Source organism: Manacus vitellinus, unplaced genomic scaffold (genome assembly GCF_001715985.3).
Source record: "Manacus vitellinus isolate BGI_N305 unplaced genomic scaffold, ASM171598v3 scaffold_137_pilon, whole genome shotgun sequence".
Lineage (NCBI taxonomy): Eukaryota > Metazoa > Chordata > Aves > Passeriformes > Pipridae > Manacus > Manacus vitellinus.
Genome location: NW_021938987.1, coordinates 254,891 through 279,488, shown reverse-complemented (window position 1 = coordinate 279,488; position 24,598 = coordinate 254,891). Strand labels below are relative to the sequence as shown.

At 37.5% G+C, this 24,598-nt stretch overlaps 1 protein-coding gene across 1 annotated transcript in view; it reads left to right on the top strand.

The window, feature by feature from the left end:
* The window catches only part of COL4A4 (collagen type IV alpha 4 chain), a gene marked incomplete at its 5' end in the record, with an annotated part of 59,661 nt that overhangs the window by 12,721 nt on the left and 22,342 nt on the right, over positions 1–24,598 (top strand). Inside the window, 21 exons of the mRNA XM_029958029.1 lie at positions 1,257–1,378; positions 4,059–4,127; positions 4,350–4,385; positions 5,106–5,168; positions 5,647–5,682; positions 5,856–5,897; positions 6,822–6,902; positions 8,291–8,344; positions 9,567–9,626; positions 10,256–10,300; positions 11,358–11,411; positions 15,207–15,276; positions 16,713–16,817; positions 17,414–17,578; positions 18,132–18,224; positions 18,551–18,714; positions 20,638–20,710; positions 21,929–22,035; positions 22,396–22,579; positions 23,158–23,226; positions 24,141–24,245. Of these exons, the coding sequence (XP_029813889.1) occupies positions 1,257–1,378; positions 4,059–4,127; positions 4,350–4,385; positions 5,106–5,168; positions 5,647–5,682; positions 5,856–5,897; positions 6,822–6,902; positions 8,291–8,344; positions 9,567–9,626; positions 10,256–10,300; positions 11,358–11,411; positions 15,207–15,276; positions 16,713–16,817; positions 17,414–17,578; positions 18,132–18,224; positions 18,551–18,714; positions 20,638–20,710; positions 21,929–22,035; positions 22,396–22,579; positions 23,158–23,226; positions 24,141–24,245 (1,797 nt within the window). The remainder of the gene's footprint in view (positions 1–1,256; positions 1,379–4,058; positions 4,128–4,349; positions 4,386–5,105; positions 5,169–5,646; positions 5,683–5,855; positions 5,898–6,821; positions 6,903–8,290; positions 8,345–9,566; positions 9,627–10,255; positions 10,301–11,357; positions 11,412–15,206; positions 15,277–16,712; positions 16,818–17,413; positions 17,579–18,131; positions 18,225–18,550; positions 18,715–20,637; positions 20,711–21,928; positions 22,036–22,395; positions 22,580–23,157; positions 23,227–24,140; positions 24,246–24,598) is intronic.

The following is a 24,598-nucleotide window of genomic DNA, read 5'->3' as shown; positions in this document are numbered from 1 at the left end:
ATGTTTCTGTTTTCTATTTAAAGGTTCTGATTTTTCCATGTAGTCCTTTTGCAGGAAAAACCCCAGCCAGTGAGCCCATTAATTTTAGCCTGAATAGAGACTGAATAAGCAAAATGGCTCCTAAATATATCTTTATAAGCATGTGATTATATATTTTGCAGAATGTCTTCCTCAGTGTGAAAATGGGTGTGGTAAAAGAGATAACATCTTACATACAGTATTTTTCAAAATACTGTATCTATTAGAACTGAATTCCTATGTCCTTACTAGTTTCATATGAATCAAAGTTAAAATGTTGAATTTTGAAAGTGAAAACAGAACCAAAAACTGAGTGGGTGTTGTAGCATCTGCTTGTCAGCTGTCCATACTTGACAGTGGGATTGTTGCCAGAATGTCTGTATAATGTGGAGGCACAAAAAAAAGAAAAGTGTTCCCAAGAAATGCATATACTTTTTATGAAAAATGTCAATTAAAAAATGGTGTCCACAAATTGGGATGAAGAACCTTAAAGACGGGAAGAAGTTAAAATTGACAAAAACATATCAGGCAAATGACCAGGATACTTTCCTGATGATTTTTCAGAACCCCCCCAAGAAATAATTTTGGGGTCAAAATTAGTATTTGTCCCTTACAAAAATGTTTAATTCTGTGGAAATAATTTTTTTCTCCAGTGGCAGGATCATTCCAAGAAAATCTCAGTTTGTATTGCCCAGTGCCTAATTTGCAGTAGAACTAATCCTTATCTGGACCCTGGTTAGCTCTTACTAGGTTAGAAAAGTCACAATCTCTGCTATTACTCTGTGCCTGAGCTGAGCTGTGTCCTGTTTTTCATTGTTTTATCCTATCAGTTAAAAATGTAAGGCTGTCTGAGATGACTTTTGGGGGCTTTTTCAGCTTTTCTTTACAGGCACAAAAAAGGTTATAGTTAGTTAGAGTGTGCATTCTCTGAGAAGACAGCACATTACTTTTTGACTCAAGTGAGAGTTCAGTCTGGTCCTCATAACCAGTGCTGTCCCTGTTATATTTGCTATGCATCAAAAAAACCCAAACAAACAAAAAACTTATATCATTTGTTCTACAGAAAAAAAAATCTATTCAGAATATAAAACATTTCTACTGCAAAGAGCATGAAACTGGGACCACTGTGACGTGTCCTTTGATTCAGATCTGAGGTATTTGTTTCTGAACTGTTCTGTTAACTTAAGAAACAATTCCCCATTGATCACGATGCATTTCTAATAAATATTAAACTGTCTTTCAGGGATTACCAGGAAGGGAAGGACCCAGAGGCAAGCATGGTTTAGATGGCTGCAATGGCTCAAGGGGAGATCCAGGATTTCCAGGCGAAAATGGTTACATGGGACCACGAGGTCCTTATGTACGTGAGAGGCTTTCCTGCCGTCCATGAACACTGTCCATGTGCATTCCCCTCCCAGAGAACAGCTCTCAAAGTGAAAGGAGTTCCAGACTATGGCACTAGCTTTGCTCTGCACAGGGATTCCCAGGCATTCTTACTCAGCTTAATGGGAGTGAAAGACACTGCCTTAACAAATTAACTTTAAGCTTGAATGTGAAATAAGTTCCTATATCCTTGAAGTGTATATGGCTACCCTGAGAGTTAAATTCTGCCTTGTTTCCCCAGTGTGTGACCACACCAGTGCCAACACTGTACACTGAAGTACAGCTGAGGAGGAGTAGGTTGAAACCATCATACCATTCATCAGGACTTGAAATTTCTCAAAAGCCTTAATAGTAGGGACATACATGAGATGAATTAGCAGAAAGTGGAAGCTTCAGCAAGTCTAAGTCCTGTTACAATCTAAGATTTTGTACCACTTTTTACACATATCTATCTATGATTGCTCTGTGCACATCTAGTCCTGCATGGGTGTTTATCTGTATATGTAGATCATTTCACAGTAAAAATCTTTAAAATGAGCTCTTTAACATTTGCTTACTTGTGCTGGTAAACTGGAAAGCATTATAAAATTGTTTAGGTAGCTCTGTTAGCAGTGCTATACTAATGATGATAAAAGAAATTCATGTCAGCAAGCAACACAAGTTACTGAAGCTCCAAAGAAATTTTGCTGAGCTGGTTTAGTCCCCAGTCTTTGACTTTTCGTGGAAACAAGTTTTAGTTTTGAAGGAATAATAGCTGATTAGTTGGTCTAAGAGCTTCCCTGAAATTTTCCAAGTAAAACAATTAAACCAACTGCAATTTACATGAAAAATCCAATGTGTTTTGTAGGAGCTAAATAAGATGCTGAAGTCAGACATTAAAAAAAATGTGCAGAGGGTGCCAGAGTGAAAAGATGTTATCCAAAAATATAGCAATTATAATAAAATACCATTTCAGTCTTGGACTTGTAATAAATGCTATAAAATACACAACATTATGAAAAACTCAATGATAACCTCATTTGTTATACCTCTGACAGTAACTCATTAACCTTCCAAATGATCAAAAGGATTTCTGCTCAAACTCTAATTTTACCTGTATTTTCTTACTTATTATGGCCTTCAAAAGAGTTTTATTTTTTGTAATTAGCCAAATGACATAAAGGAAAAATGAGACATGGGACAAATTACAGTGTAAATCCTACCAATTTCAGGAGCATGCTCTTTGACAGGCCTAGAAAAATATTTGCAAAATACTTTTGCAAAAACTGAGAGACACAATAGGCATGTAGCCTTGGATATGCATACTAAAATTCCAGTGAAAATTAATTTAGCTACTCAGAAAGAACAAGACATAGTAACCACATTTTCTTGTGTACAAGAATGCTATCCCAACCTCTCTATGCACATTGCCTATTTTAAATCAATTTGTTGCACCAAGTACCAACCTGACTGTACATGACAGCTAAGATTTTTATGTTATTCTTATTTATAACCCTGTCCTGTATAATTTAATTCAACACCATGTACATATTCATCAGCTTTACTTCTGCTAACTTGTTGGAAAAGAAAGTAGTTCCTATTTGTAAGCCCTTACCTAATTCACATAGAAGATAAACTGAATCTAACAAAGATGTTTTACTACACCAGAGAGCACATATAAAATAACCAAAGATAAATACAATTTTTTATTTGTTTAATGTGTTCCCTAGCAGCTGTTGTTTACCTGTAATCTGTATCCAGTCTAGTACAGCTATATCCAGCTGTAACTCTTCTTTTTATTGTACCATTCTAGGGATAAGTAACTTCCCTGTTTCATTCCAGCTGCAGGATTTGAGTAGCCAGTGTATAATATCAGAAAACCTGTACAGTCTAAAGCATTAACAGTATCCCATTTTATTGAAATCAATAGTTAAGTGGTTAGCTTAGAGAAAACTCCAGAAACAATGTCTTTATAAATCTGTTCTTCAGATATGCACATATCATGGTCTTAACAGTAAATTGAGCACTGCAGTTAAATTTTGCTGACGAAATCACCTGTTCTTGCTAAGTCTGAGGTTTTGAAGGTGCCAAACTTAGCTAAGTTTTATAAAGGACCCCACAGCAAGTACCATGGGAATTTAGTTTAAAAAAACCCAGGACCTTTAGGCATCAGATTTAATAGACTGAAACGTGTTTCCTAATAGATGGAAATATTGAATATTATGCATCTAATACAGTCCATAGTTTTATTTTTCTAATTGTGTGCAGAATCACTCTAAATTCTTCTAAATCACAACATGAACTTTGGAAGAAGGCACACTACTGACACTTACAGTCACTGCCTCACTGAAAGAAAAGGTAGGCATAGGGATAGGCTTGATAAAGGCAAGATTTGTGAGTGTAGCATAACCAAGAGCCAGGAGCAAAGAAGCACCTAACAGGGCAGGAGTCCAGAAGCTGTGGGGAGCTGGTTTGCTCAAGTGTACAGAAGGTAATTTTACTTTTAAGGGTCTTGATAGATAAAAGAACTGCAAAATGATCATGCATGATCCTAGTGGATCACCTTGTGATGTAGGGGCACCAGAAAATCACAGCCCGAGAACTTATCATTCAGTCTCCATGGAAATGTAGAGTATCAGTAAGTGGATCATGTTTTAAGAGACTTTTTTTCTTTAAAGGGAAATCCAGGGCAAAAAGGAGAAAAAGGAAATTCAGTGTATGTTGCACATTTTGGAAAAGGACCTCCAGTAAGTATCTGATTGTAAAGAAAAATCATAACTTGCAGGGAAACATGTATGGTAAATGTAATTGTTCCATTACTCCTCACTATTTAATAAAGCTTGATGCAAAAAATAAGATTAAAACCACATATACAACTGAAACAGCTTGTGATCTTAATATCTATAAAGATAGAAAATACCCACAACAAAGCTTGGGCTGACTCATTTGCTAAATGATTGTCATTACAGGGAGAGAGAGGTGATCCTGGCCCCCCTGGCATGCCTGTAAGTACAGTCAGTAGGTTCTGTACCTACTTTTTGGCTTGAAGATCTTTAAAATTTTCCTCTTTGGTGTAGTAAGAAACACTGGGGTTTCTCCCTGCCTGCCTTAAATAGCAGAATTCCAGAATAAAGTCTAAGAAACACAGAGTCCCTCTACTCTGCCCCACAGCCAGTTCCTGCTGGCTGAACAGGATGAGAAATAGGCTGTACCCATCTGCATTAGCTGTGTATGGAGCAGCTGATGCCCTGGTACTCACAGTTTGCAGAATATTTTCTTCATGATGCTCAAGATGAGTAGAGATGTGACACCTTCTTCTACACTATTCTGGCCATAAAAACACAAAAAGAAGAGAGAGCTTAATTTTGTTGCAGAATCATGCTCTTAATGGCTTTAGGTTTCTCTTATGCTCTTCACAAAGGTATTCACTGATGAACTGTATCAGCTCACCACATTGTAGTACAGTTGCTGACAAAGTAAGCTTTCAATTCATTAATAACATGTAACTGTCCAGTATCTTTCCAGTGTTACCCAGAAACTGGTGCTGAGCTGTTCTAAGTCGCAATGAAGTTTCAGGCGTGGTAAAAGCTTCTGGCCCTGGGTGGAATCCACAGGCCAGTAGACTTGAGTCCATGTGATGTAGGCATTTTGGAGGGGCTGGTTTTGTGGAAAAAGGGTCAAGTTCTTGGTATTTTCACAAACAGACCTTTCACCATCTTTTCCAGGGACCTAGAGGGTCAAGAGGTACAACGGGCCCAGCTGGATACCCAGGCCATCCAGGCTTGCCTGTAAGATCAACACAGTTAAACAGCCTCACATTTTTTGGATATGCATAAATTCTGCAATTTTAGAACCTGCCTTAATGTGAATCAAGGCCTAGAAGTAATTTTTGAGACAGGTGATAAAAAAAAAATGGATTTTTTCTTTACCTTATGAGTTCAGAAGTTGAGGAATTGGAGCATATGTTGTTCCTTCCCATGTCTGCATGAACACGTTTCATCCTGGCAGTCCGTGGTCATGGTGGAATGCTGCTAGTGCTTTCTGCTTATTCCCTTTCCCCAAGACCACCCATGGGAGACAGGAAAGGGGGAAAACAGAGTTCAGCCATCCTGAAAGCAGTGACCAAGTGAAGTAAATAGCACTTTAGGATAGGTACATCCCAAGGGAAAATTCTGCTGCTAGGTCCTACCGGCAAGAGCAGGTAATTTTCAAAACAAAGCCGTCTCTAAATCAGATATACTAACTTGTCTTCACTCTCTTTTAAAGGGTATTCCAGGTTACCCTGGTTTGCCAGGTCAACAGGTAGGCAATTATTTCTTCTGAAGTTTTTATGAAATAATGGAGTAATTTATACAATTATTTGAAGTGTTCCTTATGTTTATTGTTACCAAGATTTTCATGAGAGTTACTTGATTAAATTCTAATATCGGCATTTTCTGATCATGTGCAAACTGTGTACATTCTTTGTCAATTAGGGAAATCCAGGTATTGGAGTGGATGGACAAAAGGGGGAGCCGGTAAGAAACTAAATAATATTAAATATATTATTGCTGTAGAATTAGAAGTGTAATAGAGTCTTATTGGCTTCCCTGGAACTCATTTATTTGTGGCTTTTGCTCCTGCTACTCATGTTAGAATGGAAGGAGAGCAATACAAGTTATTGAATCAATTGATTCTGTGCAGAAGTGATTCCTTCAGTGAGCTGCGTGCAGGAATCAAGCATATTCTGGAGATTTTGAAAAGCAACAATCAATATGTTAGTTAGCATTTGCATAGCAGTTACCTGCTGTACAGGCATTGCCTAAATAATCACACCAGTACCCTCCAGTGCCAGTACCAGAACTGTCACTGAATCTCATCTCTTGCTGTGTCCAGCAACAGATACAAAGGAAAGAGTGTAAGAAAAGGACAAACACATAATAATAGTTCCTCTACCAGTCTCCACCTTTATTAGTATACTCAGGATTTATTGACCCAATGGGGAATATTTGATTTTTCTTCTGTGAATTTGTCCAATCAGTTCTTAGAATTCGTGCAAGTGTCTAACATGCACAACTTTCCATAGCAAATCAATAATTTCATTTTACACTCACAAGGCCTTGTGCTCAAAGGCTTTGGTCTAGAATATGAAACTGTATATACACACAAGAGATTTGACAGTCCTCTAACTATCTCCACAGCAGATTTGGAGCAGAAGCCATGAGTTCTCATTTATTTCCTTGGCCATAACATTATTTTTAATGAATGAGGAGAATAGGAAATTAGATTGTCAACCTTACTCATCTTGGGAAGATGGTAAAGAAGTTTACAGATCTCAGTGCAAACCTTTATTTCTCTGCAGTTAATTAGTACATTTCCAAGGAGTACAGAAATATGTAGTGCTGTAGCACAACAGGAAAAACAGTTCATGGCCCAGAATGTCTCTCCTTTGGCTTCCACAGGGCGACATTGGACTTCCTGGGCCACCTGGGTTACCACTGTTAGTTGGACCTCCTGGAGCTCAGCTGTTCAAAGGAGAAAAGGTGTTAATTTGTCATCGTATTTAACAGTGCTCAACTTGGCAAGTACAATCCTGCGATGTAATTTTTGCAAGGATGGGATAAGACAAATCTATCTTTCTGTAAGAAACCATCAGCTTCAGCAGAAATCCTGAAGGCTGTTCAGCACCCTTCCCACAAACTTTCAGGAGAGGAGACCCCAAGTGTACTTTAGCTCATGTGCTTGAGGGAAGACTGTCTTGATGCAGAAAGGAGATACTGCCCTTGCTTTAGTTTTCTTCACTTTTTGTCATTAGAAAATCGTATTTCAGGCATTTCAGGTAAAGTTCATTACTGTGCTATTAAATCTCTTTTGTGGCTCTTCTCTAACACTTTTAATTTTGCACATCTTTGCTAAACTATACTCCAATGTACAGTTTTGATCTATCAACCCTAACCCTTTTAGGGCGCTCTTTTAATATAAAAAATATGTGGGATTTTGTTGTCAATTTTCATTGCAAGTTCCTGTTATTTACCATAGAATCATAGATTGGTTTGGGTTGGAAGATACTCTAGAGATCATCTAGTTCCAAACCTGCCTGCCATGGGCAGTAATACCTTCCACTAGACCACATTGCTCAAAACCTCATCCAACCTGGCCTAGAAACTAAGGATGGGGCACCCACAACTTTCCTGGGCAACTTGTACTTCTTCAATATCACACCTACTATAGCCACAGTTGTGTGGCTTAAAACATTAGAATATTCGTAACCCCTGTTGTTTAAAAAAAAACCCATCTGCTTTACAGAGCCCTGTACTGGAGCCACTACGTCCTCAAGTCTGATTTGCCCAAATACACAAAGAAAAAGGTGAAGTTGGTACTGCCAGTTCCTGCAGCCTCAGCTCAGGGAACTGGTAGGCTTCACATATTGGATCTTAGGCTTTGATTATGCAAATGGCTGCTATGTACAGGTGTATGAGGAAGAGGGAAAGGACCAAAAGAACCTACATAAACTCCCCACCTTGCTGTGCAACACATGACATGGCCATGACCATGAAACCAGCCCTGCATCCCGGTCAGATTGGGGCTGTGCACAAAACTGTAGATTTACATTTGTGAATACCTGTATCCAACCAGGAAGAGCAGCAAACAATAAAGAACTACTGTCATGCATGACTGTAGGAGCAAAGCCCTGATTTGCAGGTTCTTGCAAGAGAAAACATACGTCTATCTCACCCCACAGTCATTATGCTGGTTTGACAGTGTTAACAGAAATAAAGATCAGTACATAAATGTTTTTCTTGTGCCTAGGGCACCTAGAGAAACAGACCCAATGCTTAACAAAATACTGTTTTTCAGACCAAGACTTAAAAGAAAATTAACCAGCACATAGGCATATTAATATACACAAAAACTCTCCTTTTATACATAGGGCCAAAAAGGATTACCTGGGGTCACAGGATACAGAGGGCCACGTGGACCCAAAGTAAGTAATGGGAGGGTTTTTTTTCCCATGGTACTGGCAAAGTCCTTCTCTGGTTATTATGTTAATCTTTTAAAGCACAGCATTTTTGCTGTGAAATTTAATCACCACCTAAATCGATGTGAGAGCAAAAATATTTCAAAACCTGTTGGAAAATCTTTCTGAGTCTGTTTTATACCTACCTATTGAATGTTGCTTGGCAGCAAAAGGTCAGCCTTGTTTCCAGTTGGGCTGTTGACACATAGTGGATTGGAACTGTGAAAAAAATAAAAGCACAGATTATTTTTCCTCAAGAAGAGACACAGACATGATCTAAATATGTTCTTAATGGAGCATGATGTATGTTTACCTCAGTATGTTATGGAAACAATTGAACTTCACATTACGGATATCCTCAAGGGTAGAAAAGGCAGAGCAACCTGTTTGGAGAGAGTTGCTCTTTATTGTCTATTCTACATTTTCTTTTCTTTCTGTCAGCATGAGTAATTTAAACATTGATGGGCCAGTTCCTGGATGCAGAACAGAAGCAGCCACAAAAAATTCTAGAGTCTTCATTGCTGATAGATTTGGAGGAGGAAAATCCACAGGCAGGAAACTACCATATCTCAGAAAAATGGAGGATAAATGGGGACAAAAGAATGAGTGTAGTTTATGTTAAAATCTTGTTTAGCTTTGTAAGCAGAAGAAATGAGAAGCCTGAACATCACATATCTGAGTTGTAAGTCTGGCACTCATTTTTGGAAGTTCATTTTTCGTCATAAAAAGACCACTGTTAATTAGCACTGGAAAAGAGGACAAAGCTGGTCTTTTTATATCAGATTTACATTGAAAAAGATGGACTTTATATGCTTGCTCCAGTACTAGTGGTCCATGTGGGTGATAATACACTTGTTAGTCATAAGCAGGAGGTGAGAAATCAACTGATGCAGCTCAAAAGATGCCCAGAACTGTAATTAAAAAAAAAAAATAAAAAATATTTAGCAGCTGAAAGCACCTGAAGCTTGGAGAAGAGGCCAGAGCAGGTTCCTCCAATAGCTGGGGTTACTGAGGCACTGCTTAGTGGTGCTGCATGAAGTAACCCCCTGTGACTGAGCCTGGCAAGGGAGACAGGATCCATCAACCATATATATCCATATATATCATTTAATAAACATGCACAACTATTAAAATTTATGGCACACTTCGCTGAGCATCTTGTTTAAATAAATTATTTTGAATGCTCCAGGGTATACTTGGGAGAGGAGAAAAGGGTGAAAAAGGCCTTCCTGGATTCCCTGGATTGCGGGTAAGGAAGTCACAGAATAAATTACATCACAAATTCACTATAATTACAGTCATAATATATTTGGCAATTTGAGTTTGCATTCTTAAGAGAGATTTTAAGGATTTTTTTTTTAACTAGTCTGTCATGCTTCCTGTATAGAATATTTAGGAGTCTTGCCCTGGCACTCACCCTGTCTCAGACAAACATAAGCTCATACAGACTTTCTGTCCTTGGAAAGAAAGTAAATCTCCAGGGTTATCCTCTAAATATTTAGAGCTGCACAAAGCTGCTCTGGAGTAGCACAGTACTAACACAGTAATTTTAGTGTTTTCCATACATATCAGTGGCACTTTTTTACAGCAGCTTGTGCTTGATTTGCCTGACAGTGCTCACATGGAGCAACACCTCAACTGCTGTGCTTGGTGCAACAGGATAAAAAAATAAAGTGAAGACCTGACTGATTTGCTTTGGTCTGTAGTTCAGATTTTTGTCCATTTCTCATAGCAACTATTTGAAAAAACTTTGCAAAGTTTTTGGAAATATCCCAAGTAATATTTATCTAAGTTATGTTAACTGCTCAGCAGTTCTGAATAGGTTTAATTTTGAATAAGTTTTGTGGTTTTAGCTCACATTCTACTTGCTTTTATCAGGGTCATCCTGGTGCTTATGGACCTGCAGGTTTTCCTGGAATGAAGGTACGAAGCATAAAGTATAAACAGCTCCCTGAACAGTGGGATCAGCGAGGTTTGGTTTTCTGTGGATTTGTGCAGATTTGGAATTTCCACATACTTCATAGCTCACATTGCATTCCTTCCTTTCTCTTCTGCTACCTGTTGCCACAGAATTTGTATGATCTCTGTGGCTTTGAATTTCTGCCACTCTCTGATATTTGGCTGAAATTTGCTTATGGAATCTGAAGTTGCAAGGAGAAGGGAAAGTTAGTGGGACGGACATACAGCATGACAGAAAAGTTATGCAGCATGTTAACTTTGTTTGCCATGGTGACATTGTGTAATTTTGTGTTATCTGCATGTTTTATTCATCTTTCTGGCTCAAGAAATTCCAGTTGTGATGTTAAGTCTGCTAAATTTTACTTATGAACTTAAAACATTTTACTGGGGTGAAGAACAATAGATGTATGTATATAGATCTATATCTTTCCCTTTTTCCTATCTTCTCTCCCCAGCTTATTTTCAAATCTAGTTGAGGTAATGATCATGCCATTCATAAATCACTCGAATGTACAGATATTCACCTCTAGAATTATGTTCCAGGTGACTGTTTTATATGCAAAATTAGGTTTTACTATGGTCTTTACTTTTGCCTACCTAAAGAGTTTGACTACTGGATGGATGAGTGTATTAGTAAATCATAAAAAGAGAAGCTGATATGCAGCTGCTTTCCATGCAGTAATAGTTTAAGAGGATCATTCAGCAGGCAGCAAACCAATTTCAGCTGTATTAAGCAGACAGTCTATTAGAGCCTGCTGGTATGTATTCAAGCTAGTTCTGTGCCCCAGCTAAGCTGAATCTGCTGACCACTGTCTAAATTACCTGGTAATACATGTTGTGGGGTTTTTAACACAGGAGAGTCTATAAAACACACCATCTCTTGTACAAACCCAGGGAATTTTCTGAAACAAACTGTGGGTGCAATTAGAATGTGACAGTATTGTTTGACTGCCTTACAGAGTTTTAACTATTTTAATGTCTTAACAGATTAATCAAATTATATTTGTGTGATCCTTTCCAGGGTGAAACAGGATTTGCTGGTTTTCCTGGACAACCTGGCTATCCAGGCATACAGGTAAAAAAACCAGCACACAACCCTATATAAATGCTCCTCCAGTTCCTCCAAAATGTACCCAATTATCAGACCATTTCCTTTTATACATTCATCATGTCTTTTAAAAATTTACTGTTTTCCTGATGGTCATAGTTACTCAACATTATAGTAGTAAATAACAATGTAAGTAAACATTCCTACCTGGTGCATATGAGAGTGGGAATTCTATCTTGCATGCCACAGGAATTGTTAATCCTGATTGCCAGTAGTTACCTTTACCAGTATAGCTGTCTGATCCATGAACTCTGCAAGGTATTCATGGTTGTCATGAATGACACAAGGCATTCCCCAGAGAGGTATGTGAGGTAAAGGAACCTGCTACTTAGGTAATAGTACAATCCTATAAACTAGGATGAAAACTGGTTCCAAATGAGGTGACAAAATTCCATTCAGACAGGCTGAGTGATTTACCAAAATCTCTTGCATGCACTCAACCTGTTCACACAAGTAGCTGTTCCAAGATGCTTACCAGAATGGAAGTTGGACTCCACACCACCTGTGGTTAAACATTCCCTACTTTTGCTCACTTAGATGACACTATTTTTTTATTTTACAATACATGCTGCTTTCCATTTGTCTTCTGCAGGCTGCAGAACCTATGATACTGTAATTCTGACTGCTGGATCATATTGTAATACTGGGTAACAACAAAAACTTGAATGAAGGGAATTATTGTATTTTCTATGGAATCTACAATGCTAAAGCACACTTAGAAGGAAAAAGCAGTTCTGGATGCTCCTCTAGAGGGAACAAAGGAGCAATGAGTCCAGCCAGAGGGGAAGGGCTAGGGAGTGGCTGGGGTAGGGTCCAAGTGGTCAGCATATATGAGCAAGAGGAGAAGTAAAATGCTGCAAACCAGAAGGTGGATGAAAGAATCATCACTAGAGACAGCAAGGCTGAAAAAGGTAATCACCAATATTACCACAGTACAGAGGACAAAAACAGTATTGCAGAAATTTTGACAGTAATGAACTTGGCTCTAAATATTCTGGAATACCAAAGTCAAGGAGTGTTTATTTCCCTCTGAAATAATCTTTTTGGAAAGCTGCATCTAAACCAGTAAATTTCCTGAAAGAGATTTGGGCAAGAATCACCTCTGTTATAAACTGAATTTTAAGATTGGAACACTCTGTACATAATCTGTGATGACACAAGGAAGTAAACTAAGGCTGGTCCAAACTTGTCATAAGCAACAAATAGCTTTTCAAGAAGCATGTTTACAAATGAGAAATGACAAACACATGAAGTAAATAAGTAAAAATACAATAAAAACATCTGGTTTAGTCACAGACTTACTTGTTTCAAAGTTAGGCCTGCCAAGAGAATGTTAAATCAACTTTTTCAGCCAAGATTTCATTTATGAGGTCATACTTGGGGGGAAGAAATTGCCCACGTATGTCACTTTTTCTCCCATTTGCCCATTTATCAGCTTCACAACAATGGGGGATCATTTAGATAGTAATTAGACAGAAACATTGCATGCTTAAACAGAAGATTCATTGCAGTCCATTACTCCTAAAAAGTAGAATTGAACCTTAAGTGTTTTGTTGTTAAAAATTCTCACCCTGATGTACATATTGTTTTAGTTTGGGGCATCATTAACAGACTTGAGACAAGTAATTTTATAGATAGAATAGGACATTCTTCAGACTCCACTGATTAGCCCACAGTCTGAGTAGCCATAAATCAACACAACAAACAGTAACCAAAAAATAATTAATTGTTGGTAGATTATTCTAGGGAAAAGTGTGAAGCCCTGCAGTGATGAATCAGAAAGATGAAATTACAATTGCTAATCCAAGGAGCAAACAAATCAAATATAGACACAACTTAATAAAAAACAGGTGTACTCAGACAGATATGCAAAATTCTGAGTGATTGCACAGATGCTTTAGTTTTGCTTGGGAAACAATTGGAGAAATCTGATTGTTCCTGAAAGGAGCAGATCTATCTAGACTTCATCAACTATTCATCTGGCCTCACCAGCTGTTGCTTATGATCTGCTGAAAATTACATAGACTGGAGGAACAAGATTATGATTAAAAACACACCTGGGAATAGCCTGTCCTCACATAGATTTTTCTGAAACAAACATGCTCAGAGAGAATCTAAGATGGATTCAGATTTAAAATATAGAGACTCAGAAAAAAAACCTCAGTCGCTTTCAAAGTAGATCTCATCTTAAAAAAGTATTAACTGTTGCTAAAAGCAAAGAATGGTCTTCAAGGAATTGTTGTCATACCTTTTGGTCCCCAAGTCTGGACACTGGCAACACTATTTTTTTTCAATAAGATGTTGGTAAATTGAGTCTCCTAAACTTTTTATGGGAAAACAGTATCAGTCAACAAAATAATCCAAACATTTTCAGGCCATTATATAGGAGTGTATCAACAGTGAAAACAGAGGCAAAATGAAGCTGCCATCCAGGGGAGGTCATTAGACCTGACAGCCTAAAAACAGACCACAGTCAGAATTTGTCACTTAAGGAGATACCAAGAACAGAAATGTTTGACCTTGGCTCATTGACTCCTCAGTATGTTCTTGTGTTCTGGTTGTGTCATTTTAAAATCACTATGAAAATCATATAAGACTTGGGCCAAATACATCTATAGTACAAATCTTTCATACTTTTATCATCATTAAATTAGTTTTAAATCTCAAAATCCTTTGTAAATTTATCAGCGGAGGGAAAATACTAGGTTTGCTTTTTCTTTCCTGCCACACAGAAGGCTCTTCTATGTCGTTAGGGAAGACAAATTTATGTTCCTGTTTAAAGGAGCCAAAGATGACACAAGGATATTTTTTCATTTTGCAAGATACAGTCAAAGGAAAAAAACAGAGGTCAAGAGGACAGCAGCCAGTGACAGCTCCAGAACAGTTTAATTATTGGAAAGATATTATTTTTTTTTAAAAAAGCCCAGAAAGAGGGATGGACTCCTTGTTTTTACTTATGTAAGAATGGATATCCAGTTGTGCAGTCCCAGTCCTCCTTGTCTGTGTCCTAAAAGGACCTGAACTCCAGTCCCAGGAATGCAGCCTCACTACGCAGTTCCCACATTGACATTCTTATTTTCATTTGCTGAAAGAGCAGGGCTGAATCCTAATCTACAAAGCAAAAAGTCTTAATACAATTTGCCACATAAAAGACCCCCCCTAAAGTCCACTTCACTTGCAATTCTAAGTATCAAAATCCAAGCTAATGTAGAAATCCTCCAAGCAGAAGTGATTTTCCTCTCCATTAGGAGCCACTTTTATGTTTCCCTAACGCAGATGTTTTAAACTTATAAAAGCTTTGAGTATCTCTTACCATTGATATCTGTTAGACTGTGAAACCATTTTTCTTAAAGCTTATCAGTCATCATAGAAGTAATTTCTTAATTCTGATATAGAATTTTAAGGCAAATAATTATAGCTTGGTTGTTAAATCAGAGTCTCTCAATTAAATGGGTACTGATTTACTGTAACGGAGTCATCTTCACAATAAATAAATGAAATCAAATACAGCAGTCACATGTTCTAGAGAGTCAAATAGATATGTGTGATAGGTATATTGCTGTTTAGTCACTGGTATCGTGAAAGATAATGATTATTTTAAATCTTTTTGCTTGGTTTTAAGTGCTGTAAAGTGTCAAAGTCAAGTTTCCCAGGTGATGTGTGTCACATCCTTACACACCTTACAATTGTTGAAATTTTCAGTTACATGCTGGTGCATTTTATGTTTGTATCTAACAATAAAATTTATTGTTGGACTTACAGGGGGATCCAGGAGAAAAAGGGCCCCCAGGTCCTCCTGGAGCTGTTGGAACTCCACCGCTTCCTATAAAAGGTTATATCTAGTTTTAACCAGTCTTTCTGCTGTATAAAGAGTGGGACCTGTTTTGCTGAGGTGTGTCAAAGTGGTCACTTGGTCACTTCCAAGGGATTCGGGGACAGGATCCTAAACCATTCAGTTCCTGGTGGCCACAAGCTGTACTTGTTTGTCTCACTGATCTCACTGGAACTACGTTAAACATACAAATTTCAGATTAAATGTTTGTCTGAAAGATCTTTGTGCACACAATCACAACTGGATCTGAAGGACTGTCTCTAGTTATTGGACCTAGGCATATCTAAGAAAAAACTATGAAAAGTAAGCCCATGCTGGATAATGGATGGCAGATAAGAAAACCTGTCTACTCATTGTAATTTAGGATTCCTATTTTCAGAATTGCCACAACACACAGACTTTTAGATTACAATTACGCTTCCTATTGCATAGCAGGGGCAAAATCTTGGGAGTAGAACCCCCACCAGAATACCCATCAATCTTATTACCTGCTTACCTAAACCTCAGGTTGGGTTTTTATGTCCCAGCTCCCTCTATCTCCATCTTTATCATCTAGTCAGTGAAAAGATATGTGGAAATTTTATTTCATAGCAGGAAACAATGGGGAACAACCAAGTTTTCTGCCTTTTGCATGTAACACTTGGGGAATCTTTATTGTGAAATGTTTCAACAGACAAGTCACCATAAATTGTATTCCTACTGCAGCAAATGCTGATGGTGAACAGAAGTAAATTACAACAAAACCTTATTTCAGCAGAACTCCCCAAAAATCAATTACATTTTTTCCCATTGACTTTCCAGCCCATGCAATAAAAGACTTAACCCCATGCTTAATATCTCAAGTAATATTTAATCATGTGCATGGTGTATGACTGGATAAGATCTTCAGAGAAAGAGGCCCTTAGCAGAACTGAGAACACAACTAGTACCAATATTTTGTTTCTCCAAGTTCATGAAGCTGTTTATATCTGATTCAGGTTTCCTTTATCAGTATGTAATTGCAATTTTAAATGTTATTAATTGTAGCAATTTTGAAAATATACTTTTAAAAATTTGCATAATTTCAACCAAGACAATCCTGAAATGACCTCCCCGTGTGCACTTCCAAATGGGGATAACATGAGATGCATATTTATTTTAAATGCCAAGTGTTTTTATTTTGGGCAAACATTTCTCTCAGCATTTTGAAATATGTAGCACAAAGATACTACTACAGAGTGATGAAAAGTTAAAAATGTGCCCACAAAATGGGCTGGAATCCGTAGAAAAGTAACCAAATCCTCCCACCTTAAAATTAAATTGTTACAGATTTAAAAGTGTTTCATAAATTGTTTTACTCTTATGTGGTTTCCAAATTATAATTTTAGCTTCAGTTTTATTTAGATTTAAGCTGTTAATAAGGTGTTTGACTCACGTGTTTTTATAATTCCCTGTAGGCCCACGAGGAGATCCCGGATTTCCCGGTCCTGTTGGTGATATGGGGTCAGCTGGACCAATGGGTCCTGCAGGCCTGCTAGGAAGACCAGGACTTGATGGAACAAGTAAGAGAAGCAGGGGATAAAATATGAACTATATAGCAGTAGTAGAGAAAGCAACTAAAAGAACACTACTTTGTTCTTGCATGATGAAAATCACCAACAGTAAGGATTTGAGCTCTACAGATTGTTCGTTAAAAATATTAACTGGGCACTTAGTGGCCAAAGAAAAGAATGAAAATTATCCAGGCAGAACATTAGGAGATACTAGAAAAGGAACAAAAGGCTAAGGAGAATATTACCATGCACTGTAAACCCACGGTATGCCTTTATCTGGAGTGCTGTGCTCAAAAATTCTGTTCTTCATCTCAAAAAGATATAAAGGGAAGTGATCAGGATGAGTTTGCCCTATATAAGGAATGAGAATAACTGGGATATCTGGAAAAGAGATAATGGAGGGGAGGAGGAACAGAAGCATTTTAAGGTCTAAAGCAGAAGTCTCCTTTCCTGGGGATCCTGGAAAACCTGAAGATTTAAATTTAAGTCTTTGTTATATAGAAGCTCTTTTTCAGGGCAGTTCTGCATGGTCTGTGTTTCCTCCTTGATATCTCACAGTAATCACTATGAAGCTGTATGGGCTTTACACCTTTCTTTTTTCATAGGTCTGCCTGGCCTGCCAGGAGTAAGTGGGGCACCAGGACCTCAAGGCTTTCAAGGTGACCCTGGTTTGCCTGGAACAGGTGAATTAATCCCAGGAAGACCTGGATTTCCTGGACCACCAGGCCTGCCAGGACAGCCAGGAAGACAAGGCTTACCTGGACTACCCAGTAGGTTCAACAGCAATTTATGTATTAAGAATATAATTCTGCAGGTTAATAGATCCATTGCTTTTGTTGGTCCTACAAAAAACATAGAGGTGAAAAGTTCATTTTGGCAGATATATCAGACTTTACATGGGATGCTGAAAACATGTTTTCCTATTAGCTGTTGATGAGTGAGATTTCAAGATTTTCATCATTTTCTGGGTGATTTAAGCCTACAAAAGTAACACATATAAAAAAATTCTCTAAAAATATGTCACCTGAAGTTAAAAATACAGCAAACTGAGGAGGAAACCCAAATCAGCATCCTTTAGAAGAGAAAAAGTAAAGTTTTAAGTGGAAAAAAGTAGCAGTGGCAATGAAAATCCACGTGTCAACATCGACTTGAGTCATACTGACTCTTGTAGTATAATCTAGAAGCAACAACTTGTAAAGCATTTAATAAGATCTCTAACCTTTCACGTGAGTATAACAAGATAAGGGAGAGGAGAATACACAATCTAAGCTGTGGAAACAGTCAACCTGATTTATACTTGCTGTACAATTTGTTTTTTCAAAGGTGTGATCTGTACTGACAGAGGTATCCCTGGAGAACCTGGAGCAAAAGGTCAGATAGGCCTTCCAGGAAGAAAAGGTGCAAAAGGAGAAAAGGGTAAGCATGCCTGGATAAAAAACATTTGAATATGAGACCTTTGCCAGTTATGTCAGATCTAAATGTGCAAGAAGATTATGGTAACTTGGTGGATAAGGCCCATCAAAGTGTAGAGTTAAATGGCCAGTTGGCACTGGGGCTTTTAAGTCAGTAGATGATGTCAGTGGAGCAGTTACTTAGTGCTGATAATGCTTCACCTCTTTGAAGGGAATCAAATGAGATAACATGGTCCAGGCACTACTCACACAGAAAAGAGAAAGGGCAGCATTATTTTTTGTGTATTGATTCTGCAACTTTTTCATTGTAATTTTGACACATTCATATAGGAAGTCAAGGCCTCTGCTCGTGTCGTGCTGGTCCTCCTGGTCCCCGTGGTGTGCAAGGACCTCCAGGTGTTCAAGGAAAGAAAGGACAAATGGGATACCCTGGAAGATATGGAGAAAAGGGTGACCCAGGCTTATCTGGTGCAATGGGATCACCAGGGCTCCCTGTGAGTAGTTTTTGTGAATTTTGGTAAATAAATAACATGAAGTTACCTCTCAGCTCAGGAGGCATTTAAGCAGAGTAGTGGAGAAAGTGCCCTGGAAAACTATCTGAAACTTTCATCTACTTTTGCTTGTTACAGTCTAATGAAATTAGCTATTACATTTGGAAACAGATTTATTTTCTTTAATGTGCTTCATATAGTTTATCTCATTCCCCACAGTGAGCAATAATTCAAAGCACCACTTAACTGCTTTAGAAACACTTTATAAGATAAATTATTGGACTTGATGTGATTTTGATCCACTTTTTCTGGTCTGACATGCAAAATGTACATCCAGAATGCTGCATACCAAAATAATGCCAAAGAGAGGTTTTTTTAAAATACTTTCTTGTGTGTGAGAGGAATTTCTTTGAAAATACAGGCAGATATGCCTTGCTTTATGACTGTTGCATTATGGTTGGGGTTTTTTTTGTTTGTTTGTTTAGTGGGGTTTTTTTTGTCTTGGGGAGGTGTTTTGTGCTGTTTGGGTTTTTTTGTTTTGTTTTGTTTGCTGGTTTTTTGTTATTGTTGGGGTTTTTTGAGGTTTTAATAGCAGAACTCTTTTTGCACATGAGGAATTGCTTAAAAGTTTCCAGAACATTTTCTTTCAAAAGAAAAAAAAAGCAAACAAAACCATTGTGAGTCTGAAGGAAGGATGTGGAAGGGCTCTCTCATTCTAGTGCCAATGCTTTCATTACAAGCTATACATTTGCTCTTATGGGTTTTTTGTTTGTTTTCTTCTTAAAACACTATTACCTGTGTGGATTATGTGAGATTTTGATCTTCTTGTTACTTTTGAGAGTATGATTTGGTCCCTGTGGTTTTGAAGCAAAGCTTGAAGCCTTGTCCTGAATATTTTCTGTTCTTAGGTTACTTAAGTGAGAAACAAGAACAAAATAATCACTTTGGATGGAAATAATTCACTTTGATACAGAAATGTTTGGTTTAATGGACCATTTTTCTCCATTTTTCTGCTCTCCTTTCTTCACAAATATCTAATTTTTCCTTTCAAACACTACTTACTGATCTCTGCCTACATAAAGATCTAAACATTGTAAGAAATAGCCACTGCTAGTTTCAGATACATGTTTTTCAGAAGTCTGTCTGATTTAAAAGTGTCATGATTTACAATCACATTATATTCTTTCCACCTATTTTTAAGTGAAAAAATTTGAATAACAGAGGAAGCTGGCTGAATAATACCCCAGTTTTGCACCTTAGTGGCCTTTTACTTCTGTTTAAATTTCCTACGGTAAAATATATTTACCCACATGCACTGTTGCAAGATCACCAATGATTACATGAAAACTGCACTCTGCTTGGAGAGCTGAGAGCACAAATCAGCATAAGAATATAGAAAAGCACTTCTTTTCTCCTCTAAACCTGTCAAGTCATAGATTCTTCTCACAACACCTACCTAACTAGATGTAGATGAAATTTCTTATTGGCAACTTTGTGGGTTTTCATTCAGAAAAAAAGCATCACTTACTTGCTGCTGTGTTCAGTTCTGGGAGGAAAGCCTCATCCTGCAGTCACCACACTCCAGAGATTCCCTTCCTCAGTGGATTGTGGGTTGAAGTCTACAGTGGGAACAGTTTTTGGATTTTAATATTGCATTTACAGCCATGGACCCAAATCTTCAAGCTTGACAAATTATTTTAGTTGTGTATCCATACATTTGGCAGAGTCAGGCTGAGAAGGCTAGGTGCCATTCACACACCTCTTTATAGTCGTCAGAAGAGATAAGTGTTTCTTTTTGGCATGTCACCTTAACTGGTTGGTTTTGGGAAACCATGCAAGAGATAGATATCTAATTTTCCCCTCAATTCCCACATTGATTCTGTGCTGGAGACAACTGACACCTTTTTTTTCCTTGTAAATGTTAAGGGGACCCCTGGTTCTGCTGGACAGCATGGTGAAAAAGGAGAGAAGGGTGATCCAGGAAGAGTTAGGATAAAAGGTAACCACACATTTTATCTTTAGCCTGTTTGTTTCCTATACAATGTCTAGGCAATAGTGTGAGAAAAACATATTCATCTACTCTTTAATAAATTCATTAGTTCAGTAAGTTACTGAAACCTAGAGGGCATGTATGTCCAAACTGCTTTCTTGGTACCATCTTTTCTTGCTAAACACAAGATCAACACAGCATTTTGTGGTTTTTATTCTATAGTTGAGCCATAAAACAGTTTTAACAGCGTGTTATTAATGCTAACAAATGATTTTTCATGTCCTGTGATTGATAGTTGGGGTCTTACAGAGGTTTGTATAGCAAAGACTCAACAGAATACAAATACTATTGTACAGAACCACCTCCTGAAGTGTCATATATCAATATCACAGCTGTCACCTCAACTTAAGCCACCAACATCCTTCTTGGGAAAAACTCAAAGTTTCAATGACTATTCAGATTCCTGCTCCTATTTCTAAAAATTACTCTTGACCAGGCATTGAAGAGAAACAATAGGCTACTAGTTGCACAACTGAAATTCTTGTAATTAAATAGATCAAAACCTCTCCACAGTTATGGTTATGATTTGCAAAAGCAAAAGAAACAGAGAGCAATAAATTACAGCAATCTGAAGGCAAAGCTTAGTTAGAAATGCTAAACTAATTATTCAAACAAAAGATTGTCCATCTTATTGTTTATAAAAAGTTAGCTTAGCTTTGGATGCCTGTGGGTTTTTTACAGATGTTGGAGAGGGGAAAACATTTTCTTCTATTTGCAAAGGATTTCTTGACACAGCAAAAGTTACATTTTCATAAATATCAGTGCAAGAGAAATCTAGGGGGAAAATAAAACCTTTGGGAAATATTGATGCAAATATTCTGCATCATATGACATTGCTACAGCCTGATTTCACTGAAATTAAGAATAAAACAGACTGATTTCAATATTTTAACTCTCTGTATAGCACAAATAAAAGCCACATTCTTGTGGTGCCTCTAAACATGTCTTTTACAGAGAGACCAAGTTGTTCCATGAGGTGTCCAACTAAAGCCTTCCTAAGCCTAAAATACTTCACCAAGGAAATGTGAATTCAAGGACTGGGAATTATCATGCAGATATGATGAATGGTTATTCAGCATTTACCTAAGAAGAAATAACCTCCACCTCCCCCTCAAAAAATAATTACTGTAAATATTATACTTCTTTTTCTTTTCAAAATATTTTAAGGATTAAAAGGTGAAAGAGGACCTACTGGGGTTCCAGGATTTCCAGGCCAGAGAGGTCTTGATGGCAGAGATGGGGAACTAGGATTGCCTGGGGAAAAAGGAGTTGAGGTATGTTTGACTCTCCCAGATTTTTTTCCATTTCAATTATTGTATTATCTTATGAAAGGTTATGAAAGTTTTTATCCACTGAAAAATTATTTTCTTGTAAATATCACTGCTTATTTTGGTATTCCTGGATATAATTTCTGCATATACTGTGTCCCAATATTATGGGATCAGGAAACAAAAGATCCACTAACCCCTTTGTTCCTATTGCCCTTAAATATTGAAAAATACTAACGTAATCCATGTAGTCTCTTAATTGTGGAAAGTGATTTCTCCAGATGATCCCCTAAACATGCTTTTTCATAATCAAAGAGAGGAGAGAAATTAGCTCTTGGTACTTCTTACCAACAAGTTTTCTTTCAGGGCGATGCTGGAGTATCACTTCCCGGTGATAAAGGATTCCCTGGGCTCCCAGGACCTCCTGGGCTAAAAGGACAGATGGGATTGCCTGGTTTGGGGTTTCCTGGCCCTCCAGGAGCCAGAGGTAGCCCTGGAGACTTTGGTGATACTGGTAATGTTGGGCCACCTGGTCCAAAAGGCCAGAAAGGTAATTTTGACTGTTTACATTAAGAATGAAATGGCAAAAATACATGTTTGGTGGCATCCATTACAGTTTCATATGTATTACATAAAGTGTTATTCATTTATAGTGAAGATGTTCTTAATTTATAGGAAAATATAACTTATATTTAAGGCTTGGTCTGGTTTTTGGTTATAAAATGTGCTTAGCCAAACAAAAACATCTACACTGATAGTGATATGTATAAACCAGAACTATACATAGAATTAAAATGAAAATATTATTTCTTTCTTGCACTAAAAACTATTGTAAAGACAAATTTCCAAGACAAGTGAAATAAAACCAAACCTTTGTCTTTAAAAAATACAATGGTATTACAACAATTTGAAATATAACCAATATTATATAGAAAGGGTCAAGAAAAATATATTTTAAGATTCTCCATCAAAACTTAAATAATATGGAAATAACAATGTGCATAATTAGTCACTTCTCTTCACATTTGCACATCTAGTTGGTTAGTTCCACAGAAATATTACAGTAAGTGTTCAGACTCCATTTATTCTAAAATTAAATAGGCCAGTTTCTTCTCCCTCTTGCTTCAGGTGAAACTGTCTGCATCACATCACCATACCCTGGAAATCCAGGTCCCCCAGGTTTTAAAGGTGTTCAAGGTATGTTTATATATAGGAGAGTTTTTGATTTTAATTGAAATTTAAGTTGCTAATTTAAAAAAAGAAGGTATCCTAAAAAGCTACAGTATTCCACTTTTTCAACAGATACATGTCTGAAAATGTAAAACTGCAAATACACAGGAGCATACTCATCTAATAGAAAAAAGGGCCAGACAGCTGCAGTTTGCATGATCAAAAGGTGTGCAGGCTGCCTCCATAGAAATAATTAAATGAAGGTAGTTTCAAACTCTGTCCTGTCTCAATTAAAATACATGAGAGAGTCTGTAAAATATGCAGATGGCTGGAGTTGGATAAGACCTGGAGTATGTACATCTGGATACTGGGAAAAAGAGATGTGCAAGGCAAAGATATGCTGCAAGGCTGTAATTTCTAAAACTATATTGCTCATGGCAAGTTGAAATTGAGCCCTAAAATCTGAAAACTTATTACCATTATTTCAACTTTTAAAACTTAATTTAAATTCAAAGAACTCATCCAGGAACTGGCAAGACGTTTCTTGTGATCGCCTCCAAAGCATTTGAAATTCCTCAGAAAATCCTGATCAGAAGAATTGGAGATAGTGGATTTTCAAGCTCCTTAATATGGTATTACCCAGTTCCCTGACACCAGTATTGTGGGTGGGAGCAAAACTTTATACAGACATGAAAGAACAGGGATTTGTGTATTGAGCTCATCTGCAGCATTCCAGAAGCAGGATATAGCACAGGAGAGTAGAACTTGAGTTGACACCTGTCATTCACTGGGTTAATACTGTTGATGTCCTGTAACATTAAAATGTTATAGGAAAGATTTTTTTTTTCTAATTGACTCTGGTGATCTGCAATCTGCTGTTTATGGAACAGGGAGCGCATTTGAGCACTCTGTCAGTTTATGTACTTCTTTTTTATTTTCAGGACCAAAGGGTTTAAAAGGACTCCCTGGGCATCCTGGACCAAATGGCTTTGAAGGGCAAAAAGGCCGTCGAGGCAGGCCAGGAGCAGGAATCCCTGGGCCAGAAGGTGAACTGTGCTTCTCTTAATCCAGGAGACCTGCTGGTCAGATTGTAATATATAAATGCAAGGAAAGATAGCTACCGTGGTAGAACACTGTAGCATAGAATATAGAGTAAAACACAAACTTCAACAAAAGCTAGTGAAACAGAAATCTTTACCAGTATCCCTTTCTTTATTCCAGCTTTGCAGGTGCTGCAATAACCTAAAGTTCAGTGTCCAGAGAGGAAATATTCTCAGAAAACTGAGAACAATTAGTAAAACTTTAGGAATGGGAGTAGACTGAACAAGAATGACAGTAGTCAAGACAGATGCTGCCCCAAAGAAAACCCCTGTCACTTCCCACAGGAATTACCTCCTTC